This window comes from Tachyglossus aculeatus, chromosome 13 (genome assembly GCF_015852505.1).
Source record: "Tachyglossus aculeatus isolate mTacAcu1 chromosome 13, mTacAcu1.pri, whole genome shotgun sequence".
In the NCBI taxonomy this organism is placed as follows: Eukaryota; Metazoa; Chordata; class Mammalia; order Monotremata; family Tachyglossidae; genus Tachyglossus; species Tachyglossus aculeatus.
Genome location: NC_052078.1, coordinates 4,957,687 through 4,978,445, shown reverse-complemented (window position 1 = coordinate 4,978,445; position 20,759 = coordinate 4,957,687). Strand labels below are relative to the sequence as shown.

At 48.4% G+C, this 20,759-nt stretch overlaps 1 protein-coding gene across 1 annotated transcript in view; it reads left to right on the top strand.

The window, feature by feature from the left end:
- Positions 1–6,445: 6,445 nt before the first annotated feature.
- The window catches only part of RHEB (Ras homolog, mTORC1 binding), a 58,244-nt gene continuing 43,930 nt past the window's right edge, over positions 6,446–20,759 (top strand). Inside the window, exon 1 of the mRNA XM_038755959.1 lies at positions 6,446–6,655. Within this exon, the coding sequence (XP_038611887.1) occupies positions 6,604–6,655 (52 nt within the window). The 5' untranslated portion in view covers positions 6,446–6,603. The remainder of the gene's footprint in view (positions 6,656–20,759) is intronic.

Genomic DNA, 20,759 nt, shown 5'->3' with positions numbered 1-20,759 from the left:
CACTGTACTATTCATTCATTCATTCGTGTTTACTGAGCGCTTACTGTGTGCTGATCACTGTACTAAGCACTTGTAAGTGCTTAACAGATACTATAATGGTCGAAAAGGACAATTCAGCAATAAAGAGAGACAATCCCTACCCACAGCGGGCTTACAGTCTAGAAGGGGAGAGGCAGACATCAAAACAAACAGGCATCAAAAGCACCAATATAAATAAATAGAATTATGAGATATATACACATCAAACCAAGTAAACAGCTCAATGGAAAGAGCACGGCCTGAGTCAGAAGTCGTGGGTTCGAATCCTCACTCTGCCACTTGTCAGCTGTGTGACTTTGGGCAAGTAACAGCTTCTCTGGGACTCAGTTACCTCACCTATAAAATAGGGACTAAGACTGTGAGCCCTACATGGGACAACCTGATAACCTTGTATCTACCCCAGCACTTAGAACAGTGCTTGGCGCATTGTAAGCACTTAGCAAATACCATCATCATTATTACTAAGCACCGGGGTTAATGAAAGATAATCATCAGGCCCAGTCCCTGTCCCACCTGGGGCTCTCAGTCCTAAAAAGCAGGAAGAATGGGTATTTCATCATCATCATCATCATCATCAATCGTATTTATTGAGTGCTTACTGTGTGCAGAGCACTGTACTAAGCTCTTGGGAAGTACAAGTTGGCAACATATAGAGACAGTCCCTACCCAACAGTGGGCTCACAGTCTAAAAGGGGGAAACAGAGAACAAAACCAAACATACTAACAAAATAAATAGAATAGATATGTACAAGTAAAATAAATAGAGTAACAAATATATACAAACATATTTAATCTCATTTTTATAGATAAAGAAATTTAGGCCCAGATCCAGCCCCGTGGACAGATGCCCACGGAGACGGCTGGGTGGGGAAATGTTTCATTGCCTCGGAGCTGCTTAATCCAATTCTAAGAAAACGGAAATGCGTTTGTGGACCAGTTCCACAAGTCTAGCTGCAAACAGAGCATAAGGACTGAGGAGTATTTGTCAAGCCTAGGAAAGGGGGAACCAACGATTGGAAAGGACTGAATGCTATGGAAGCTATCCTAGGGATTAAGGAACAACAGTACTGCAGTGGGGATGGGGGTCTTTGCAGCTGAACTATGAGACCCCCATCATGACTGTGGAACAGTATTCAACATGCATCGAAGTGACTTAGATGGGATATTTTAGAATCAGGTGCAGGGTGGAAAGCACATCATCATCATCAATCGTATTTATTGAGCGCTTCCTATGTGCAGAGCACTGTACTAAGCGCTTGGGAAGTACAAATTGGCAACATATAGAGACAGTCCCTACCCAACAGTGGGCTCACAGTCTAAAAGGGGGAGACAGAGAACAAAACCAAACATACTAACAAAATAAAATAGAATAGATAGGTACAAGTAAAATAAATAAATGAATAAATAGAGTAATAAATATGTACAAACATATATACATATATACAGGTGCTGTGGGGAAGGGAAAGAGGTAAGATGGGGGGGATGGAGAGGGGGACGAGGGGGAGAGGAAGGAAGGGGCTCAGTCTGGGAAGGCCTCCTGGATTTTTAACCCCCCAGAACAGCTTTATATTTCAGGGACTTGGTGCAGACAGGGGTTCTAGTTATAAACGGTACTTGGCACTTCCTTTCTCTGGGTAAAGTACTATACTGGGTGCTGAGAGAAATAATAATAATAATGGTACTTGTTAGGCTGTAAACTTGTTATGGGCAAGGAATGTTCCACTAATTCTGTTGAATTATACTCTCCGAAGAGCTTAGTGCTCTGCAAAGAGTAAGTGCTCAATTAATACCATTTGATTGTTCAGGGCTTTCTGTATGGCACTATTACTAAGCAGTGGAGCAGATTCAAAATAATCGGGTTGGTTGCCATCCCTAAAACAGTACTCACGGTCCAAGTGGGAGAACAGGAATTGAATCCCCATTTTATAGATGAGGGAACTGAGGCTCAGAGAAGTGAGACGACTTGCCCCAGGTCACACAGCAGGCAAATCCCTTCGTTTCCCTGTGCCTCAATTCCCTCCTCTGCAAAATGGGGATTAAAGGCTGTGAGCCCCTTGTGGGTCCTGGACTGTGCCCAACTTGAGTACTTAGTACAGTGAGTAATAACAATAATAAATTATGGTACCCATTAAGCACTTACTATGTGCCAAGTACTGTTCTAAGCAATGGGGTAGATACATGCGAATCAGGTTGGACACAGTCCCTGTCCCACATGGGGACCCATTTTACAGTTGAGGTAACCAAAGCCCAGAGAAGTGAAGTGACTTGCCCAAGGTCAACAGCTGATCCGGAATTAAAACCCAGGTCCTTCTGACTCTCAGAGTCTACTCACTAAAAGCCACGCTGCTTCTCCACTCTCCCAAATGCTTAGGACAGTGCTCTGCACACAGTAAATGCTCAGTCAATAGGATCGATTGACTGGGAGAGTAATTGTCAGATACAATAATTATAATAATAATAATGGTGGTACTTAAGTGCTTACTACGTGCCAAGCACTGTTCTAAGTGCTGGGGGGGGATACAAGGGGATCAAGGTTGTCCCACGTGGGGCTCACAGTCTTAGTCCTCATTTTACAGATGAGGGAACTGAGGCCCAGAGAAATTAAGTGACTTGACCAAGGTCACACAGCTGACAAGTGGCGGAGCTGGGATTCGAACCCATGACTGCTGACTCCCAAGCCCGTGCTCTTTCCACTGAGCCACACTGCACTGTTAGAGAATCAGCGCAAGAAGCTAGAGAAGCAGCGTTGCTTAGTGGAAGGAGCACGGGCTTGGGAGTCAGAGGTCATGGGTTCAAATCCTCACTCCGCCAATTGTCAGCTGTATGACTTTGGGCAAGTCACTTCACTTCTCTGGGCCTCAGTTCCCTCATCTGTAAAATGGGGATGAAGACTGTGAGCCCCACATGAGACAATCTGATCACCTTGTATCCTCCCCAGCGCTTAGAACAGTGCTTTGCACATAGTAAGAGCTTAACAAATGCCATTATTATTATTATTATTTTTATTATTCTTTGTTAATCACTTACTATGGGCCAAGAACTGTTCTAAATTCTGAGGTAGACTGTCTCAGGTAGGCATTCATTCAATCATTTATTGAGCGTTTACTGTGTGCACAGCACTGTACTAAACGCTTGGAAAGTGCAATTCGGCAACAGAGACAGTCTAGAAGGGGGAGACGGACAACAATGTCCCACATGGGGCTCACACTCTTAGCCCCATTTTACAGATCAATTAATCAATCGTATTTATTGAGCGCTTACTGTGTGCAGAGCACTGTACTAAGCGCTTGGGAAGTACAAGTTGGCAACATATAGAGACAGTCCCTACCCAACAGTGGGCTCACAGTCTAGAAGGGGGAGACAGAGAACAAAACCAAACATATTAACAAAATAAAATAAATAGAATAGATATGTACAAGTAAAATAAATAAATAGAGTAATAAATATGTACAAACATATATACAGGTGCTGTGGGGAAGCGAAGGAGGTAAGATGGGGGGGATGGAGAGGGGGACGAGGGGGTAATCAATTGTATTTATTGAGCGCTTACTGTGTGCAGAGCACTGTACTAAGCGCTTAGGAAGTACAAGTTGGCAACATATAGAGACAGTCCCTACCCAATAGTGGGCTCACGGCCCAGAGAAGTTCATGGACTTGCCCAAAGTCACACAGTTGACAAGTATGAGGAGAATGTGTGGGTGGGGAGGGGGCTCCAGGCCAGTGGCATGATGTGGCTCAGTGGAAAGAGCAGGGGCTTTGGAGTCAGTGGTTCAAATCCCCTTTCCGCCAATTGTCAGTTGTGTGACTTTGGCCAAGTCACTTAACTTCTCCAGGCCTCAGTTACCTCATCTGTAAAATGGGGATTAAGACTGTGAGCCCCACGTGGGACAACCTGATCTCCTTGGGAGCCCACTGTTGGGTAGGGACTGTCTCTATATGTTGCCAACTTGTACTTCCCAAGCGCTTAGTACAGTGCTCCGCACACAGTAAGCGCTCAATAAATATGATTGATTGATTGAGTAGAACAGTGCTTTGCTCATAGTACGTGCTTAATAAATGCCATCATCATCATTATGTGGGTGAGAGATGGGCAGTGAAAGAGACGAGAAGGAGGTACAGGGAAGAGTGTGGGCCTCCCCCTTCAGCCAACGTGTACTTCCCAAGTGCTTAGTGCAGTGCTCGTGCTTAATAAATATGATTGATTGATTGATTAGAACAGTGCTTTGCGCATAGTACGTGCTTAATAAATGCCATCCTCATTATTATTATGTGGGTGAGAGATGGGCAGCAAAAGAGACGAGAAGGAGGTACAGGGAAAAGTGTGGGCCTCCCCCTTCAGCCAACTTGTACTTCCCAAGCGCTTAGTACAGTGCTCGTGCTCAATAAATACGATTGATTGATTGATTGGAACAGTGCTTTGCGCATAGTACACACTTAATAAATGCCATCATCATTATTATTATGTGGGTGAGAGATGGGCAGCGAAAGAGACGAGAAGGAGGTACAGGGAAGAGTGTGGGCCTCCCCCTTCAGCCAGCTTGTACTTCCCAAGCGCTTAGTACAGTGCTCGCGCTCAATAAATATGATTGATTGATGGATTAGAACAGTGCTTTGCGCATAGTACACACTTAATAAATGCCATCATCATTATTATTATGTGGGTGAGAGATGGGCAGCGAAAGAGACGAGAAGGAGGTACAGGGAAGAGTGTGGGCCTCCCCCTTCAGCCAACTTGTACTTCCCAAGCGCTTAGTACGGTGCTCCACACAAAGTGCTCAATAAATACGATTGATAGGAACAGTGCTTTGCGCATAGTACGCGCTTAATAAATGCCATCGTCATTATTATTATGTGGGTGAGAGATGGGCAGCGAAAGAGACGAGAAGGAGGGACAGGGAAGAGTGTGGGCCTCCCCCTTCAACCAACGTGTACTTCCCAAGCGCTTAGTACAGTGCTCGTGCTCAATGAATACGATTGATTGATACAGTGCTTTGCGCACTGTATGTGCTTAATAAATGCCATCATCATTATTATTATGTGGGTGAGAGATGGGCAGCGAAAGAGACGAGAAGGAGGTACAGGGAAGAGTGTGGGCCTCCCCCTTCAGCCAACTTGTACTTCCCAAGCGCTTAGTACAGTGCTCGCGCTCAATAAATACGATTGATAGGAACAGTGTTTTGCGCATAGTAAGTGCTTAATAAATGCCATCATCATTATTATTATGTGGGTGAGAGATGGGCAGCGAAAGAGACGAGAAGGAGGTACAGGGAAGAGTGTGGGCCTCCCCCTTCAGCCAACTTGTACTTCCCAAGCGCTTAGTACAGTGCTCGCGCTCAATACGATTGATTGATTGATTAGAACAGTGCTTTGCGCATAGTTCTTGCTTAATAAATGCCATCATCATTATTATTATGTGGGTGAGAGATGGGCAGCGAAAGAGACGAGAAGGAGGTACAGGGACAAGTGTGAGCCTCCCCCTTCAGCCAACTTGTACTTGCCAAGTGCTTAGTACAGTGCTCGTGCTCAATAAATACGATTGATTGATTGATTGATTGGAACAGTGTTTTGTGCATAGTACGCGCTTAATAAATGCCATCATCATTTATTATTATTAAATAATAATCATCATAATATTATGTGGGTGAGAGATGGGCAGCGAAAGAGACGAGAAGGAGGGACAGGGAAGAGTGTGGGCCTCCCCCTTCAGTTAACGTGGACTTCCCAAGCGCTTAGTGCAGTGCTCCGCACACAGTAAGTGCTCAATAAATTTGATTGATTGATTGATTGATTGAAAGAGACGAGAAGGAGGTACAAAGAAGAGTGTGGGCCTCCCCCCCCCCTCAGCCAACGCCCTCCATTATGGGTCAGGCCTTCCCTCAGCCAACGGCTGCCCGCGCGCCTCGCGCCTTTTATGGGCTCCCCCGGCGCGCGCCGCCCAACGGCTCCCGCCTTCCGCGCGCGCCCCTGCTTTCCCGCCCTTCCCCGGCCCTGGCCAATCCCCGCGCGCCGCCTCCCCCTTCGCCCCGCCCCCTTCACCTCAGGGCCGCGCGGCCGGGAATTTATTTTTAGGTCGGAGGAGAACGGGCCAAATCACCGCCCCTGAACCCCCCCGCCCCGCCCCTTCTCCTCTCCTTCTCCCGTCGCCCAATGGGGGACGGGGTCTCCGCCGCGTCATTGCCCGGGCGGCCCAATCGGCGCCCAGAAGGGAAGGCACGTAATGAGGCGGCCGGGGGCGGGGGGGGAAGGGGAATGACGCAGCGAGTTTTCGTCGTGACTTTTCCGGGAGGAAATTGAAGCGTTTAAAGAAAAAAAAAAAAAGGGCGATTTGAATTGGAAAGGGAGGGTGGGGAAGGGGAAAAAAGAAAGTCGTCACGTGGAGGGGAGGGGAGGTGTCTCGCGGTCGGTTCCGGGCGGTTGGGTGGAGTGAGGGGGGAGGGACCCAACCCGCCGCCGGCGCCGCAGCTCTGCATGTCGTTCTCCTGCCCCGCCGCCGGCCCTAACAGCAGCGGAAGAGGAGGAAGAGGAGGAAGCGCCGCCGCGGCGGTGGGTGTGGAGGGCTAGAAGATGCCGCAGTCCAAATCCCGGAAGATCGCGATCCTGGGCTACCGGTCTGTGGGTGAGTCGCCCCCGCGGGGAAGTTGTGAGGGGAAGGGAGGGGGCCGCCGCCCCTCCATTTTGAGAGCGGGGTGGCGTGGTGGGGGGGGGGGGGTCACTCCTGAGGCGGCGCGCGCCCCCCTCCACCCCCCAAGCCGCCGCCGCCGCCGCCGCCGCCTCAGGGCCGCGCACGCGCAGTTGGGTCCCGGACCCCCCGCGCGACCTCGCGCGCGCGCGGGGGCGGTTGGCCGGCGGTGGCGCGCGCCCGTCCAACGGGGCGTGAGGGGGGTGGGGGAGGGGACGGGACCCCCAAACCCCCGGCCACCTTGGCCGGGAAAAGCAGCGTGGCTCCGTGGGAAAGAGCCCGGGCTTTGGTGTCAGAGGTCATGGGTTCAAATCCCGGCTCCGCCAGTTGTCGGCTGGGTGACTTTGGGCAAGTCACTTCACTTCTCTGGGCCTCAGTCACCACAACTGTAAAATGGGGATGAAGACTGTGAGCCCCCCGTGGGACCACCTGATCACCTTGTAACCTCCCCAGCGCATAGAACACTGCTTTGCACATAATAAGCGCTTAATAAATGCCATCATTATTATTATTAATTATTATTGTTATTCACTCGTCTGGGCACATAGTAAGCGCTTAATAAATGCCACCATCATTATTATTATTCACTCGTCTGGGCCTCCGTTCCTTCCCCAGGAAAATGGGGGTGAAGGCTGCGAGCCCCATGGGGTGCCCCACCCGGAGAATCAATCAGTCGTATTTACTGAGCGCTGACTGTGTGCAGAGCACTGGACTAAGCGCTTGGAAGCAGCGTGGCTCAGTGGGAAAGAGCCCGGGCTTTGGTGTCAGAGGTGATGGGTTCAAACCCCGGCTCCGCCAATTGTCAGCTGGGTGACTTTGGGCAAGTCACTTCACTTCTCTGCACCTCAGTCACCACAACTGTAAAATGGGGATGAAGACTGTGAGCCCCCCGTGGGACCACCTGATCACCTTGTAACCTCCCCAGCGCATAGAACAGTGCTTTGCACATCATAAACGCTTAATAAATGCCATTATTAGTATTATTATTATTATTGTTATTCACTCGTCTGGGCACATAGTAAGCGCTTAATAAATGCCACCATCATTATTATTATTCACTCGTCTGGGCCTCCGTTCCTTCCCCAGGAAAATGGGGGTGAAGGCTGCGAGCCCCATGGGGTGCCCCACCCGGAGAATCAATCAGTCGTATTTATTGAGCGCTGACTGTGTGCAGAGCACTGGACTAAGCGCTTGGAAGCAGCGTGGCTCAGTGGAAAGAGCCCGGGCTTTGGTGTCAGAGGTCATGGGTTCAAATCCCGGCTCCGCCAATTGTCAGGTGGGTGACTTTGGGCAAGTCACTTCACTTCTCTGCGCCTCAGTCACCACAACTGTAAAATGGGGGTGAAGACTGTGAGCCCCCCGTGGGGCCACCTGATCACCTTGTAACCTCCCCAGCGCATAGAACAGGGCTTTGCACATAATAAGCGCTTAATAAATGCCACCATTATTATTATTATTATCCTGTCTGGGCCTCGGTTCCCTCCGCAGGAAAATGGGGGTGAAGACTGGGAGCCCCATGTGGTGCCCCACCCGGAGAATCATCATCATCATCAATCGTATTTATTGAGCGCTTACTATGTGCAGAGCACTGTACTAAGCGCTTGGGAAGTACAAGTTGGCAACATATAGAGACAGTCCCTACCCAACAGTGGGCTCACAGTCTAAAAGGGGGAGACGGAGAACAAAACCAAACATACTAACAAAATAAAATAAATAGAATGGATATGTACAAGTAAAATAAATAAATGGAGTAATAAATATGGACAAACATCTATACATATATACAGGTGCTGTGGGGAAGGGAAGGAGGTAAGGGGGGGGATGGAGAGGGGGACGAGGGGGAGAGGAAGGAAGGGGCTGAGTGTGGGAAGGCCTCCTGGAGGAGGTGAGCTCTCAGCAGGGCCTTGAAGGGAGGAAGAGAGCGAGCTTGGCGGATGGGCAGAGGGATTGGGGGCATTCCAGGCCCGGGGGATTACGTGGGCCGGGGGTCGATGGCAGGACAGGCGAGAACAGGCGAGAATTGTCAGCTGTGTGACTTTGGGCAAGTCACTTCACTTCTCTGCGCCTCAGTTACCGCAACTGTAAAATGGAGATTGACTATGAGCCCCCCGTGGGACAACCTGATCACCTTGTAACCTCCCCAACGCATAGAACAGCGCTGTGCACATAGTAAGCACTTAATAAATGCCATCATTATTGTTATTGTTATTATTATTCACTCGTCTGGGCCTCCGTTCCCTCCCCAGGAAAATGGGGGTGAAGACTGCGAGCCCCATGGGGTGCCCCACCCGGAGAATCAATCAGTCGTATTTATTGAGCGCTGACTGTGTGCAGAGCACTGGACTAAGCGCTTAGAAGCAGCGTGGCTCAGTGGGAAAGAGCCCGGGCTTTGGTGTCAGAGGTGATGGGTTCAAACCCCGGCCCCGCCAATCGTCGGCTGGGTGACTTTGGGCAAGTCACTTCACTTCTCTGGGCCTCAGTTGCCACAACTGTAAAATGGGGATTAAGACTGTGAGCCCCCCGTGGGACAACCTGATCACCTTGTAACCTCCCCAGCGCATAGAACAGTGCTTTGCACATAGTAAGCGCTTAATAAATGCCATCATTATTATTATTATTATTATTATTTAGACTGTGAGCCCACTGCTGGGTAGGGACTGTCTCTATATGTTGCCAACTTGTACTTCCCAAGCGCTTAGTACAGTGCTCTGCACACAGTAAGCGCTCAATAAATACGATTGATGATGATGATGATGATTCACTCGTCTGGGCCTCGGTTCCCTCCCCAGTAAAATGGGGGTGAAGACTGGGAGCCCCATGTGGTGCCCCACCCGGAGAATCAATCAGTCATATTTATTGAGCGCTTACTGTGTGCAGAGCACTGTACTAAGCGCTTGGGAGCAGCGTGGCTCAGTGGAAAGAGCACGGGCTTTGGAGTCAATCAATCAATCATATTTATTGAGCACTTACTGTGTGCACAGCACTGTACTAAGCGCTTGGGAAGTACAAGTTGGCAACATATAGAGACAGTCCCTACCCAGCGGTGGGCTCACAGTCTAAAAGGGAGAGACAGAACAAAACCAAACATACTAACAAAATAAAATAGAACAGATATGTACAAGTAAAATAAATAAATAAATAGAGTAATAAATATGTACAAACATATATACATATATACAGGTGCCGTGGGGAAGGGAAGGAGGTAAGATGGGGGGATGGAGAGGGGGACGAGGGGGAGGGGGAGCCCAACAGTGGGCTCACAGTCTAGAAGGGGGAGACAGAGAACAAAGCAAAACATATTAACAAAATTAAGTAATAGAGAAGCAGCGTGGCTCAGTGGAAAGAGCATGGGCTTTGGAGTCAGAGGTCATAGGTTCGAATTCCGGCTCTGCCACATGTCTGCTGTGTGACCTTGGGCAAGTCACTTAACTTCTGCGCCTCTGTTACCTCATCTGTAAAATGGGGATTAAGACTGTGAGCCCCACGTGGGACAACCTGATCACCTTGTATCCCCCCAGCGCTTAGAACAGTGCTTTGCACATAGTAAGCGCTTAACAAATGCCATCATTATTATTATTATTATTATAAATAGAATAGATATGTACAAGTAAAATAAATAAATAAATGTGTACGAATATATACAGGTGCTGTGGGGAAGGGAAGGCGGTAAGGCGGGGGGATGGAGAGGGGAGTCAGATGTCATGGGTTTGAATCCAATCTCTGCCACTTAATAATAATAATAATAATGGCATTATTATTATTGCCAATGGCAATAACGGCAGTAAGCACTGGGGAGGTTACAAGGTCATCAGGTTGTCCCACCGGGGGCTCACAGTCTTAATTCCCGACTGTGAGCCCACTGTTGGGTAGGGACCGTCTCTATATGTTGCCAACTTGTACTTCCCAAGCGCTTAGTACAGTGCTCTGCACACAGTAAGCGCTCAATAAATACGATTGAATGAATGAATGAATTTTACAGCTGAGGGAACTGAGGCCCAGAGAAGTGCCCAGCACTTAGAACAGTGTCAGCGCTTAGAACAGTGCTTTGCACATAGTAAGCGCTTAATAAATGCCATTATAAAAAAAAAGTGAAGTGACTTGCCCAAAGTCACGCAGCTGACAAGTGGCGGAGCCGGGATTTGAACCAGCACTTGTCTGCTGTGTGACCTTGGGCAAGTCACTTAACTTCTCTGAGCCTCAGTTCCCTCATCTGTAAAATGGGGATTAAGACTGTGAGCCCCACGTGGGACAACCTGATCACCTTGTATCCCCCCCCCCCCAGCGCTTAGAACAGTGCTTTGCACATAGTGCTTAACAAATGCTGTTGCTATTATTATCAGCTTGGATCCACCCCACAGCTTGGTATAGGGCCCGGCACAAGAATGAGCAAGAACAAATGCTGTTAAATTAAACACAAAAACAGGGAGACAAGCCGAAGTCCGGGAATTGAAGAATTTGGGTGGGAGAAGGTGCCGGGCTCATCCCGGTTTTCAAGGGCACGACCCTGTTGTGGGGGGAAGCCAGGGTTCTAATAGTTAAAAAAAAAAAAGTTTTTTTGGGGTAGGGAACGTGTCCCTCAACTCTGTTACTTTATCATTCATTAATTCAGTTGTATATATTGAGCGCTTACTGTGTGCAGAGCACTGTACTAAGAGCTTTAGGAAGTACAAGTCGGCAACATATGGAGACGGTCCCTACCCAATAGCGGGCACCCACTCGGTCCAGTGCTCCGCACATTGTAAGAGTTCAATCAGTATCATTGACTGATCAAGTGATAGAAACTCCCCTTCCCATTGTCCCGGTAGAGAGGCCCGTTAGTTCATATCCAGGTTTGAGCCCAAGACCTTCCAAGCACCAGATGGAAAAAGAACATCAGGGCTTGAGAACTGTTCTTGAGCCTGCCCCCAACAGAGTGGATAAAATCCACAGGCGTGCGGGTCTTAAACTAGAAGGTAATGATTCATTTTGCAATAATCCATTGAAGAAAACGTCCCCATCTTCCTGGAGCAGGTTAGAAAGAACAGATTCTCGTCCTCAGAAACAGGTTATGAAATGACTTTAAAAATAGAGGCTGATGTGTGAATTTGGGGCTGGTTAACTGCTGCTTGCCAAAAAGAACTATTTTGTGCTGGAGTGTCGCTGTCCTTCCCATTGTGTCCTGATAACGGGTCTAATGCTAATTTTATTAACCACATTTTTAAAAAGGGGTATCTGACAACTCATGCCTTGTTCTCTCTCACCTTTGTGTTTTCACAAGACAGTCATCTCCTGGAAACACCTGGTCGCGTTAGAAAAAAAAAAATTCACTTGAACAGTCTAGGGATTTGGGGCCTTTACAGTGATTAAGTGGCAGCAGTCTCATTAGCACAGGAAATGCCTAATTGTCCCAGTGCTTGCTGCATGCACTGTACAAAACTCGTTTCAGAAAGAACATCTTTCATTTACGAATTGGTCCTCCCTCTCGCTGCTAGCTCTTCTTTCACAGCCATCAGGATTGTTCTCGGTGGCTCCGCCCTGAGCTGAATCGCGCTTATTGCTTTCTCTCTCATCCGTTTCTGTTAGGGTGCTGGGCCAAGATAGGTCATCATCATCATCAATCGTATTTATTGAGCACTTACTATGTGCAGAGCACTGTACTAAGCGCTTGGGAAGTACAAATTGGCAACATATAGAGACAGTCCCTACCCAACAGTGGGCTCACAGTCTAAAAGGGGGAGACAGAGAACAAAACCAAACATCCTAACAAAATAAAATAAATAGAATAGATACGTACAAGTAAAATAAATAAATAGAGTAATAAATATGTACAAACATATATACATATATACAGGTGCTGTGGGGAAGGGAAGGGGGTAAGATGGGGGTGGTGGTTGGTTTGGAGCTACGCAAAGTTGGTTGGGGGGGTGGGGGTGTTGTGATGAGGGGAAGGGATCGGCCTGCCTTTTGGGGGAACCTCCGGGAACGGCCTATCATCCAGTCTCGAGCGAAATCTCCCTCCCTCCCGGGGCCTCTGGGCTGGATGGAGTGCTCTCGCACTTTCCTTATTTCTCCCCACCTCCGGCCTGCTATCCCGGGAAAGGTCCAGGGCAATAGGAGATGGCCTCTCTCCGCCCACTCTCCATCCATCCCTTCTCCCCTACCCCATGAACTCGTTGTGGGCAGGAAATGGGTCTACCAACTCTGTTGTGTTGTCCTCTCCCGTGCGCTTAGTCCAGTGATGGGCACACAGTATACGCTCAATAAATGCCATTGATTGATTGCCGGGTGGGAAGGAGCCTCTTTGTGATCACGTTCTGGCTTCCGGTCCCTTTCATTTGGGCATAAACTGGGTAGGAGGGCATATTTCCCAGGCCGGCCCTTAGGGACCTCACCGTGAACACCTGACGGACGTCCAACAAGGTTTATCGTTGACAAGCTCACTCAGATGGTCCTGAACAGGAAATTCTCAGTTAATCAGTGGTATTTACTGAGCACTTACTGTGTGCTGACCACTGAACTGAGTTCTTGGGAGAGGACAATACAGTGGTCCTGTATACACAAGAAGCATACAGACGTGAAATTGAGATCACTTATTTTTGCATTGTTGTATTGTGCTAGCTGGGGAATAAAATTTTGGGGGCAAAGCCCAGCAAAGGAGAACAGATGAACCATTTCTTTCAGGTGTGTTTTCAGTTACATGACTTCTGGCAGTTTGGCAGTTGTCTTGGGGTCCTCTTGCCTTTAGCTAATGTCATTTTAACTTTAATTTGACTTTTAAAGCACTTAAAGCAATGGGACTGAAAGCCATGACTGACCAGCCTGGCACTAGCATTCAAAAATTCTATCTTTTAATAAGTAGCTTGATTAATCCATGAGTTACCAGTGACGCTTTTTCCTTTAACTGAACCACCCCTTTTTCCAAGACACTCTCTTGGCACCCGTAAAGTTGAGACTTCCAAGAACACATCACCCAAAAGTCACTCTGGCTTGAAACTTGCACTTTGTTGTAATTCCTCAGAGGTTGCCAAAATGTACCGGCCACCTTACGCTTTACTGTCTCCAAGGCAGCCAAGTAGTTCAGAAGTGAGGAGGGCCGTCAGCGGCTTTTGGCAAGGGGAGAGGAGACCAATGTAGTTCTTAGCCTCCATTAGAGTGCCAATTCAAAAAAAATCTCATGCTCCTTTTATCCTATGTGGATTTCTGTCTGAGAATCGGAGCCATGAGACTTTTACGAGTCAACATGGTCTTCGAGAAGGGCAACCCCTTTCGGGTGGATTGAAAGCCCTGTGGCAGGGCCTGAAAGAGTCCCACTTTGGTTTGAGTAGGGGAAATCAGTCGGTCATTCAGTGGTATTTATTGAGCCCTTACTGTGTGCAGAGCACCTGGGAGCGGACAGCGCAACAATATAACAGACACATTCCAGTCCAGAAGACGACACAGATGTGAAAAGTGGGGTTAATCTCTTGTGGTTTGCTAAAAGGCCAAGAGTGTCATCTTGGCTACGGAGACCTGAACCAGGGAGGACTCTAACAGAGAGGGAAGTGACTTTAACTTACGCGTAAAGATGCCACTAGCTCTTAGTCCTATAGACTGTAAGCTCCTTTTGGGCAGGGAGCATTATGATATGTTCCCTGCATATGGAGAAGAAGCGTGGCTCACTGGAAAGAGCACGGGCTTTGGAGTCAGAGTTCATGGGTTCAAATCCCGGCTCCACCAATTGTCAGCTGTGTGACTTTGGGCAAGTCACTTCACTTCTCTGGGCCTCAGTTCCCTCATCTGTAAAATGGGAATTAAGATTGTGAGCCCCCCATGGGACAACCTGATCAGCTTGTAAACTTCCCAGCGCTTAGAACAGTGCTTTGCACATAGTAAGCGCTTAATAAATGTCATCATTATTATTATGATCAACCTTGTTGTACTATCCCAACTGTTTAGTCCAGTGCTCTGTCCTCATCGAATACCTGGATTGATTTAGTGGCCGTCCTTCACTCTACACTTTGGTCTAGGAGGAAGGTCAGCATGTGCCAAATGGATGAATGTAAAACATCTTGTCCTTGTTCAGTAAGTAGTCCTGATGAGAATCTGGAAAGCTGAAATAAGAAGCAATGTGCTCTAGTGGGTAGAGCCTGGGAGTCAGAAGGACCTGGATTCTAATGCCTGTGCTGCTTCTTGTCTGCTGTGTGATCTTGGGCGAGTCATTTCATCATCATCATCATCATCATCATCAATCGTATTTATTGAGTGCTTACTATTTGCACAGCACTGTACTAAGCGCTTGGGAAGTACAAATTGGCAACATATAGAGACAGTCCCTACCCAGCAGTGGGCTCACAGTCTAAAAGGGGGAGACAGAGAACAAAACCAAACATACTAACAAAATAAAATAAATAGAATAGATATGTACAAGTAAAATAAATAAATAGGGTAATAAATATGTACAAACATATATACATATATACAGGTGTATACATTTTTCACTTGTGTGGGCCTGCTACTGCATCTGTAAAATGGGGATTAAGACTGTAGTTTGTGTTCCCTACAACCATTTAAAATCCATTATTGACCTGCATGTGGTGTTTTGTCATTTATTCAGTGTCTGCTCTTTGTTTTGCTTTTTAGAATAATTATAGAGGATCTCTTCAGAATATAAGAATATGTAGTTTCATATTGATTAGGAACTTATATCCACTGGACCATTAAAGAGCGTGTAGGCTTAGACTTGAATTTTTTTGGGTGGGGTGGAGGTACCAATTTTCAATTGAGCTGATAGAGTGGAAGAAGAATACGTTTGGTCTTGGATACTGTCTGGATGATGTTTCAGAGTGTATGGACTGACCTCACTAAATAGTAAATACCAGAAAACAACTTTTGTTTCTTTGCCTTTCGCTGTCTTGCTGGGACACTTTGGATACTAGCCTAAATTTTAGCATGTCAGCACACTGTCCATTTTAAAAGGGGAGCGTCGAACCTTGAGACCAAGGCCGTGCTGGCTCTGAAGAAAATAACTGGAGAGATACCTTAGGTTTCTGGGCACAGTGGTTTGAGAACAGACGGAGGTGGGTTGAGGGGAGAACACACTTCAGCTCTCAGCTGCCATTGGCCAGACCAATCAATCAATCAATCAATCAATCGTATTTATTGAGCGCTTACTATGTGCAGAGCACTGTACTAAGCGCTTGGGAAGTACAAATTGGCATCACATAGAGACAGTCCCTACCCAACAGTGGGCTCACAGTCTAAAAGGGGGAGACGGAGAACAGAACCAAACATACCAACAAAATAAAATAAGTAGGATAGAAATGTACAAGTAAAATAAATAAATAAATAAATAAACAGAGTAATAAATATGTACAACCATATATACATATATACAGGTGCTGTGGGGAAGGGAAGGAGGTAAGACGGGGGGATGGAGAGGGGGACGAGGGGGAGAGGAAAGAAGGGGCTCAGTCTGGGAAGGCCTCCTGGAGGAGGTGAGCTCTCAGCAGGGCCTTGAAGGGAGGAAGAGAGCTAGCTTGGCGGATGGGCAGAGGGAGGGCATTCCAGGCCCGGGGGATGACGTGGGCCGGGGGTCGATGGCGGGACAGGCGAGAGCGAGGTACAGTGAGGAGATTAGTGGTGGAGGAGCGGAGGGTGCGGGCTGGGCAGTAGAAGGAGAGAAGGGAGGTGAGGTAGGAGGGGGCGAGGTGATGGAGAGCCTTGAAGCCCAGGGTGAGGAGTTTCTGCCTGATGCGCAGATTGATCGGTAGCCATTGGAGGTTTTTGAGGAGGGGAGTGATATGTCCAGAGCGTTTCTGGACAAAGATAATCCGGGCAGCAGCATGAAGTATGGATTGAAGTGGAGAGAGACAAATCAATCAATCGTATTTATTGAGCGCTTACTGTGTGCAGACCAGCCCTTAATGGGTTACTGATGACTGGCTCTTAGCTCTTTCCCACAGTCAATCAGTGGCACATACTGAACACTTTACTGTGTGCAGACCGAAGAGCATGCAGTCAAACGGGGACTCATATAGACGTGTCCCACCAAGATTTTTTCCCAGGTGTTCGTTGACCAGCCTGACTTGAGATGTTCAGTTGTTCATCTCCCATCATATAGTGGTAAGATGGGAGAATGCTTTAAACTTGCTCGTTTGCTTCTGGGACCCTCATTTTCCTGTAACACAGGACTTCTGTTCCCGACGGAAAACTCATGTTCCATTAAGTGCACCATTGATTGCAAGCGCCTTGAGGGCAGGGATCGTGTCGACCACCTCTGTTGTTTGGTGCTGCTCCCAAGCACTTCCCGCCGTTGGTCAATCGGCACCTCCCAGCTTAGCAGTTGCTTCCGATGTGGCAGCGGGTTTCTCCAGGGAAGGGGCACATTGTGGGAAGTACGTTTCTCCATTCTTGCAATAGTGCCTAGGGAAAATGTGCGCTGTGGAGGAGCCAGCTATGTCTTCCAGAAGGTGTGAGTTGGGTTCTCATTTCTTTGGGCCACTTGCTGGCAGATCTTTGTGTGACAGGTGGATCTGTCTTTCTTTTCTTTGCCTTATGCTATCTTCAGTCTTGCTGGGACACGCCGGTTACTATCCCAAATTTAAGGATGTTGTTGCACTCTCAGTCTTGAGGCGCATTGATCAATTTTCTTTGCTTGCTTTGTGCAGAGCACTGTACAAAGCGCTTGGAAGAGGACACTTCAACAGAGTCGGTAGATGTGTTTCCCCTCCCGCAACCAGCTGGCGGTCTAGAAGGGGAGAAGGACATAAATGTAAAGGAATTAAGACTTGAAGACCGAGGCCATGCTGGCTCTGAAGCAGGTGTTAAAAGCTGCTTTTTTCAACTTGATTTAGAAAAGTTCTCCCTAGCAGTCGTTTTTGGGTTGGGACGCCATTTAATGGGGTTGTCAGGGTATGTTTGGGAGAGCTGGGGGTGACGATGTATGCAGAGTGTTTGGGGGAAATTGGATGGACTTTTACTGCTCTCCTAGATGAATTTTCTAAATTAAATGAGGCAATGTTGTAAAATCCTTCCGGGTAAACCTTTTGGTTCAAGCATATTTTTAAATTGAAACAAAGTGAATGAAGCACTCCATCACTGAAAGCGGGTTTCAGTTGTCCATAAGGGCACAACGCAGTGAGTTTTGTCTCCTGGTGAGCGTTTCAGTAAATAGAATCCAGGGAAGAAGTCCTGCCCCTAAACCTCTTCCCTTCCTTCCCCGAATAAAAATAATAATCACAGTGGTATCTGAGCGCTTACTGTGTGGTGAGCACTGACTGAACCCTGGGGCAGATAGAAGACTATCGGGTCAGATTCAGTCCCTGCCCTACATGACACTCCCGGTCTAAGAAGGAGGGAGAACAGGCGTTGAACCCCCATTTTCCAGAAGAGGAAGCTGAGGCCCAGGGACGTTATGACTTGTCCAAGGTCACGCAGCAGGCAAGTGGTGGAGCTGGACTCCTACCCCGGAGGGTTCTATGTGGTCCAGGGACCCCGCTCCGGCCAGCAAATGGAGCTCAAGAGAAGGACCGCTGGACGGGCGAGGGGGGAGTGTTTGAGGGGGGCAGGATCTGAAGGCCCGCTTAGCTGCGGAAGCCCCACAATCAACGGTATTTATTGAGCACTTACTGCAGACAGAACACTGTATTAAGCACTTGGGAAAGTGCACTCCAGCAGAGTCAGCGGACACGTTCCCCACTCAAGGCAGTGATCCCATCTGGTTCCACCGACCTGTGGCCGAATCTCAAACCCGCGCCCCTGCCCCCCAACCCAGGTCTTCAGTTAGCTCAGTTGCAGAGACTCTCCACTTCCAACCCCCTTGGAGAAATAGTTTCTTTGGGGGCCAGGAGGGGGTACAGAACTAGCCGTCTGATAGCTCTACCAGGAGACCACCCTGTGTGCTGTCCTCCGGGGCCTGCTTTGCTCAGCAGCATAATCCCGACTCTCAGCTGCTTGCTGTTTTTGACCCTCGGACGGTTAATATTTCCAGAACTCCCGTCTCTGCCAAATCACCCCCCCCACCCCAACCACTGACAACCCCAGGCGGGAACCGGCGGTTAGTGAAGCCAGAAGAATTGGGTTTTCGAGCAAAATGGCCAACCGGCCCAAGAGCCTCCAGAGTGAAGATCGTAACGACTAGCTCTTTTGGGGATGTGTGTCCGTTGGCCCGCTAGTAAAACCTGCTGCCATGTAGGGCATTAGAATTTGAAATGGAAGCAGGCGCCAGCGGGAGCGGGGAGCAGTAGTGGCCCACGTGATCAGCTGTACTGTACCAGCCAGCGCCAGCGGGGTGATTTGAGGACGCCCGTGGAATTAACTCCTAAAACCCACAACCGTCTGTTTCATGTCAGTTTGTCTCAGCCTGGGCTCGAAACGACACTGGGCTTTCCTCTCCACTTTCGCGTTCTCACTCACGCAGGCATGGCTGAGGCATGTCCTACGGTCCCAGCCGTCACAACGGGGCTTTTGGTGGAACGGGATTGATTTGGCCTACAGCTCCCAGACTGCTGAGGATAATGAGTCGGAACGTGAACTGTTGCTTTGGCACAGCAAGTGATGGTGGATGTAGGAGATGAGGGAATAAAATGTAGCTTCTGCCATGAATAATTTTTTTTTTAAAAAAAGTATTTTTATTTGGCTTGTTCACATATTGTTAATGTGTCACTTTGCCATGATGTTGTCCTGGGGCTTTTTTGTTGTTGTTGTTTGTTTTTTCTTTAATCAGCTCTATTTTCTGGATTTCCTCTAAATGTGACTCTTATATCCATATCCTTTTTTCATATATGGAAATGTGCAAGAAAAATCATCCAAAACCCTCAGCCAACTGATTCCGCCCCCCTGCCCTTTTTTTTTGTTGTTGTTTTTTGTTTTGGGTTTTTTTTTTTCCTTTTCAGCTTCTCAATGCTGGGGGAGGGCCTTTCTGGACAGATAGCCCGCGTCCCTAACCAAGGCCTCTTCCTAGCCTTGAGCCTGCTAAGGCTAATTCACTTTCTTCCGTTGCTATGGAGAGATTGGTGTATGTGTGTATGCGTATATGCGAGGGTGTTCCCATGCTCAGGACTGATGGTGGCCTTGTGTGACTGGACTGGGGAGAGGGGCAAGAGTAGCTTTGGGTGCTAGGCCTCCCGAGTGGGCTAGTCGGGGTGTCAGGAACTGAGGTTTCATGATAGCCACCAGGGCTGCGGGGGTGGGGAGGAGGAACCCCCGCAAGAGCAGCCGACCTTGGAGTCGGAAGGCCCAAAGCCATGAACCAGCACCGCCCTCCATCCGTGCTCTGCTCTGGGGGTGGGGCTTCAAAGCTACCCAGGAGAGGGACGATGATAATGATGAATAATGAGGATGGTGGTGGTATTTGTCATGTACTCACTAGGCATCAAGAACTGTTCTAAGAGCTGGGGCAGACACAAGATAGGTCAGCGCTCCCAGTCTAAGCAGGAGTGCGAACAGGTATCGTACTATCCCAAGCGCTAAGTGTAGTGGTGCTCTGCAAACAGTAACTACCCACAAAATAGCACTGACTGATTGAATCTCCACGGTATAGGCCCAGCGAAGTGAAGTGACTCACCCAAGATCACACAGTAGGCAGGTGGCAGAGCTGGGATTAGAAACCAGGTCCTCTGACTCTTAGGCCCGGGCTCTATCCATTAGGCCACAGAGAGGGGATGGTCAGGGGTTTCCACCCCCTGGTAACTAATCGGTATTCTTTGGTTGATTTAGTTCTCGGAGTAGACTAGTTTTTGTCTAGAAGAAGCTGTTGGCCTGAAGCCTAAACGGGGCAATACTCTTAACATTAACATTCAGCTGAGGAACAAGCCGGCTTCGGTGAGTGCCCCCTGTGGGAATCCTTTAGTTAGGGGGAGGAGCTGTCGTATGATTTCTCTGCTGCCCACCCAGGGCGCCAGAAGTTGGCAAAACGGCAGGCCCTCTTAATCAGCCTGGAGCAGTTGTCAAAGATATCCTGTCCTGGGCACCCATTTTCATTTGTCTTCCCCGGAGCTGACTTTGTTCACACAACCTTCCCCTTCTCCCCTCCCCCTTCCCTCCCACTATTCCCAACACAACCCGGGGAGCCCGTGGGGCCGGA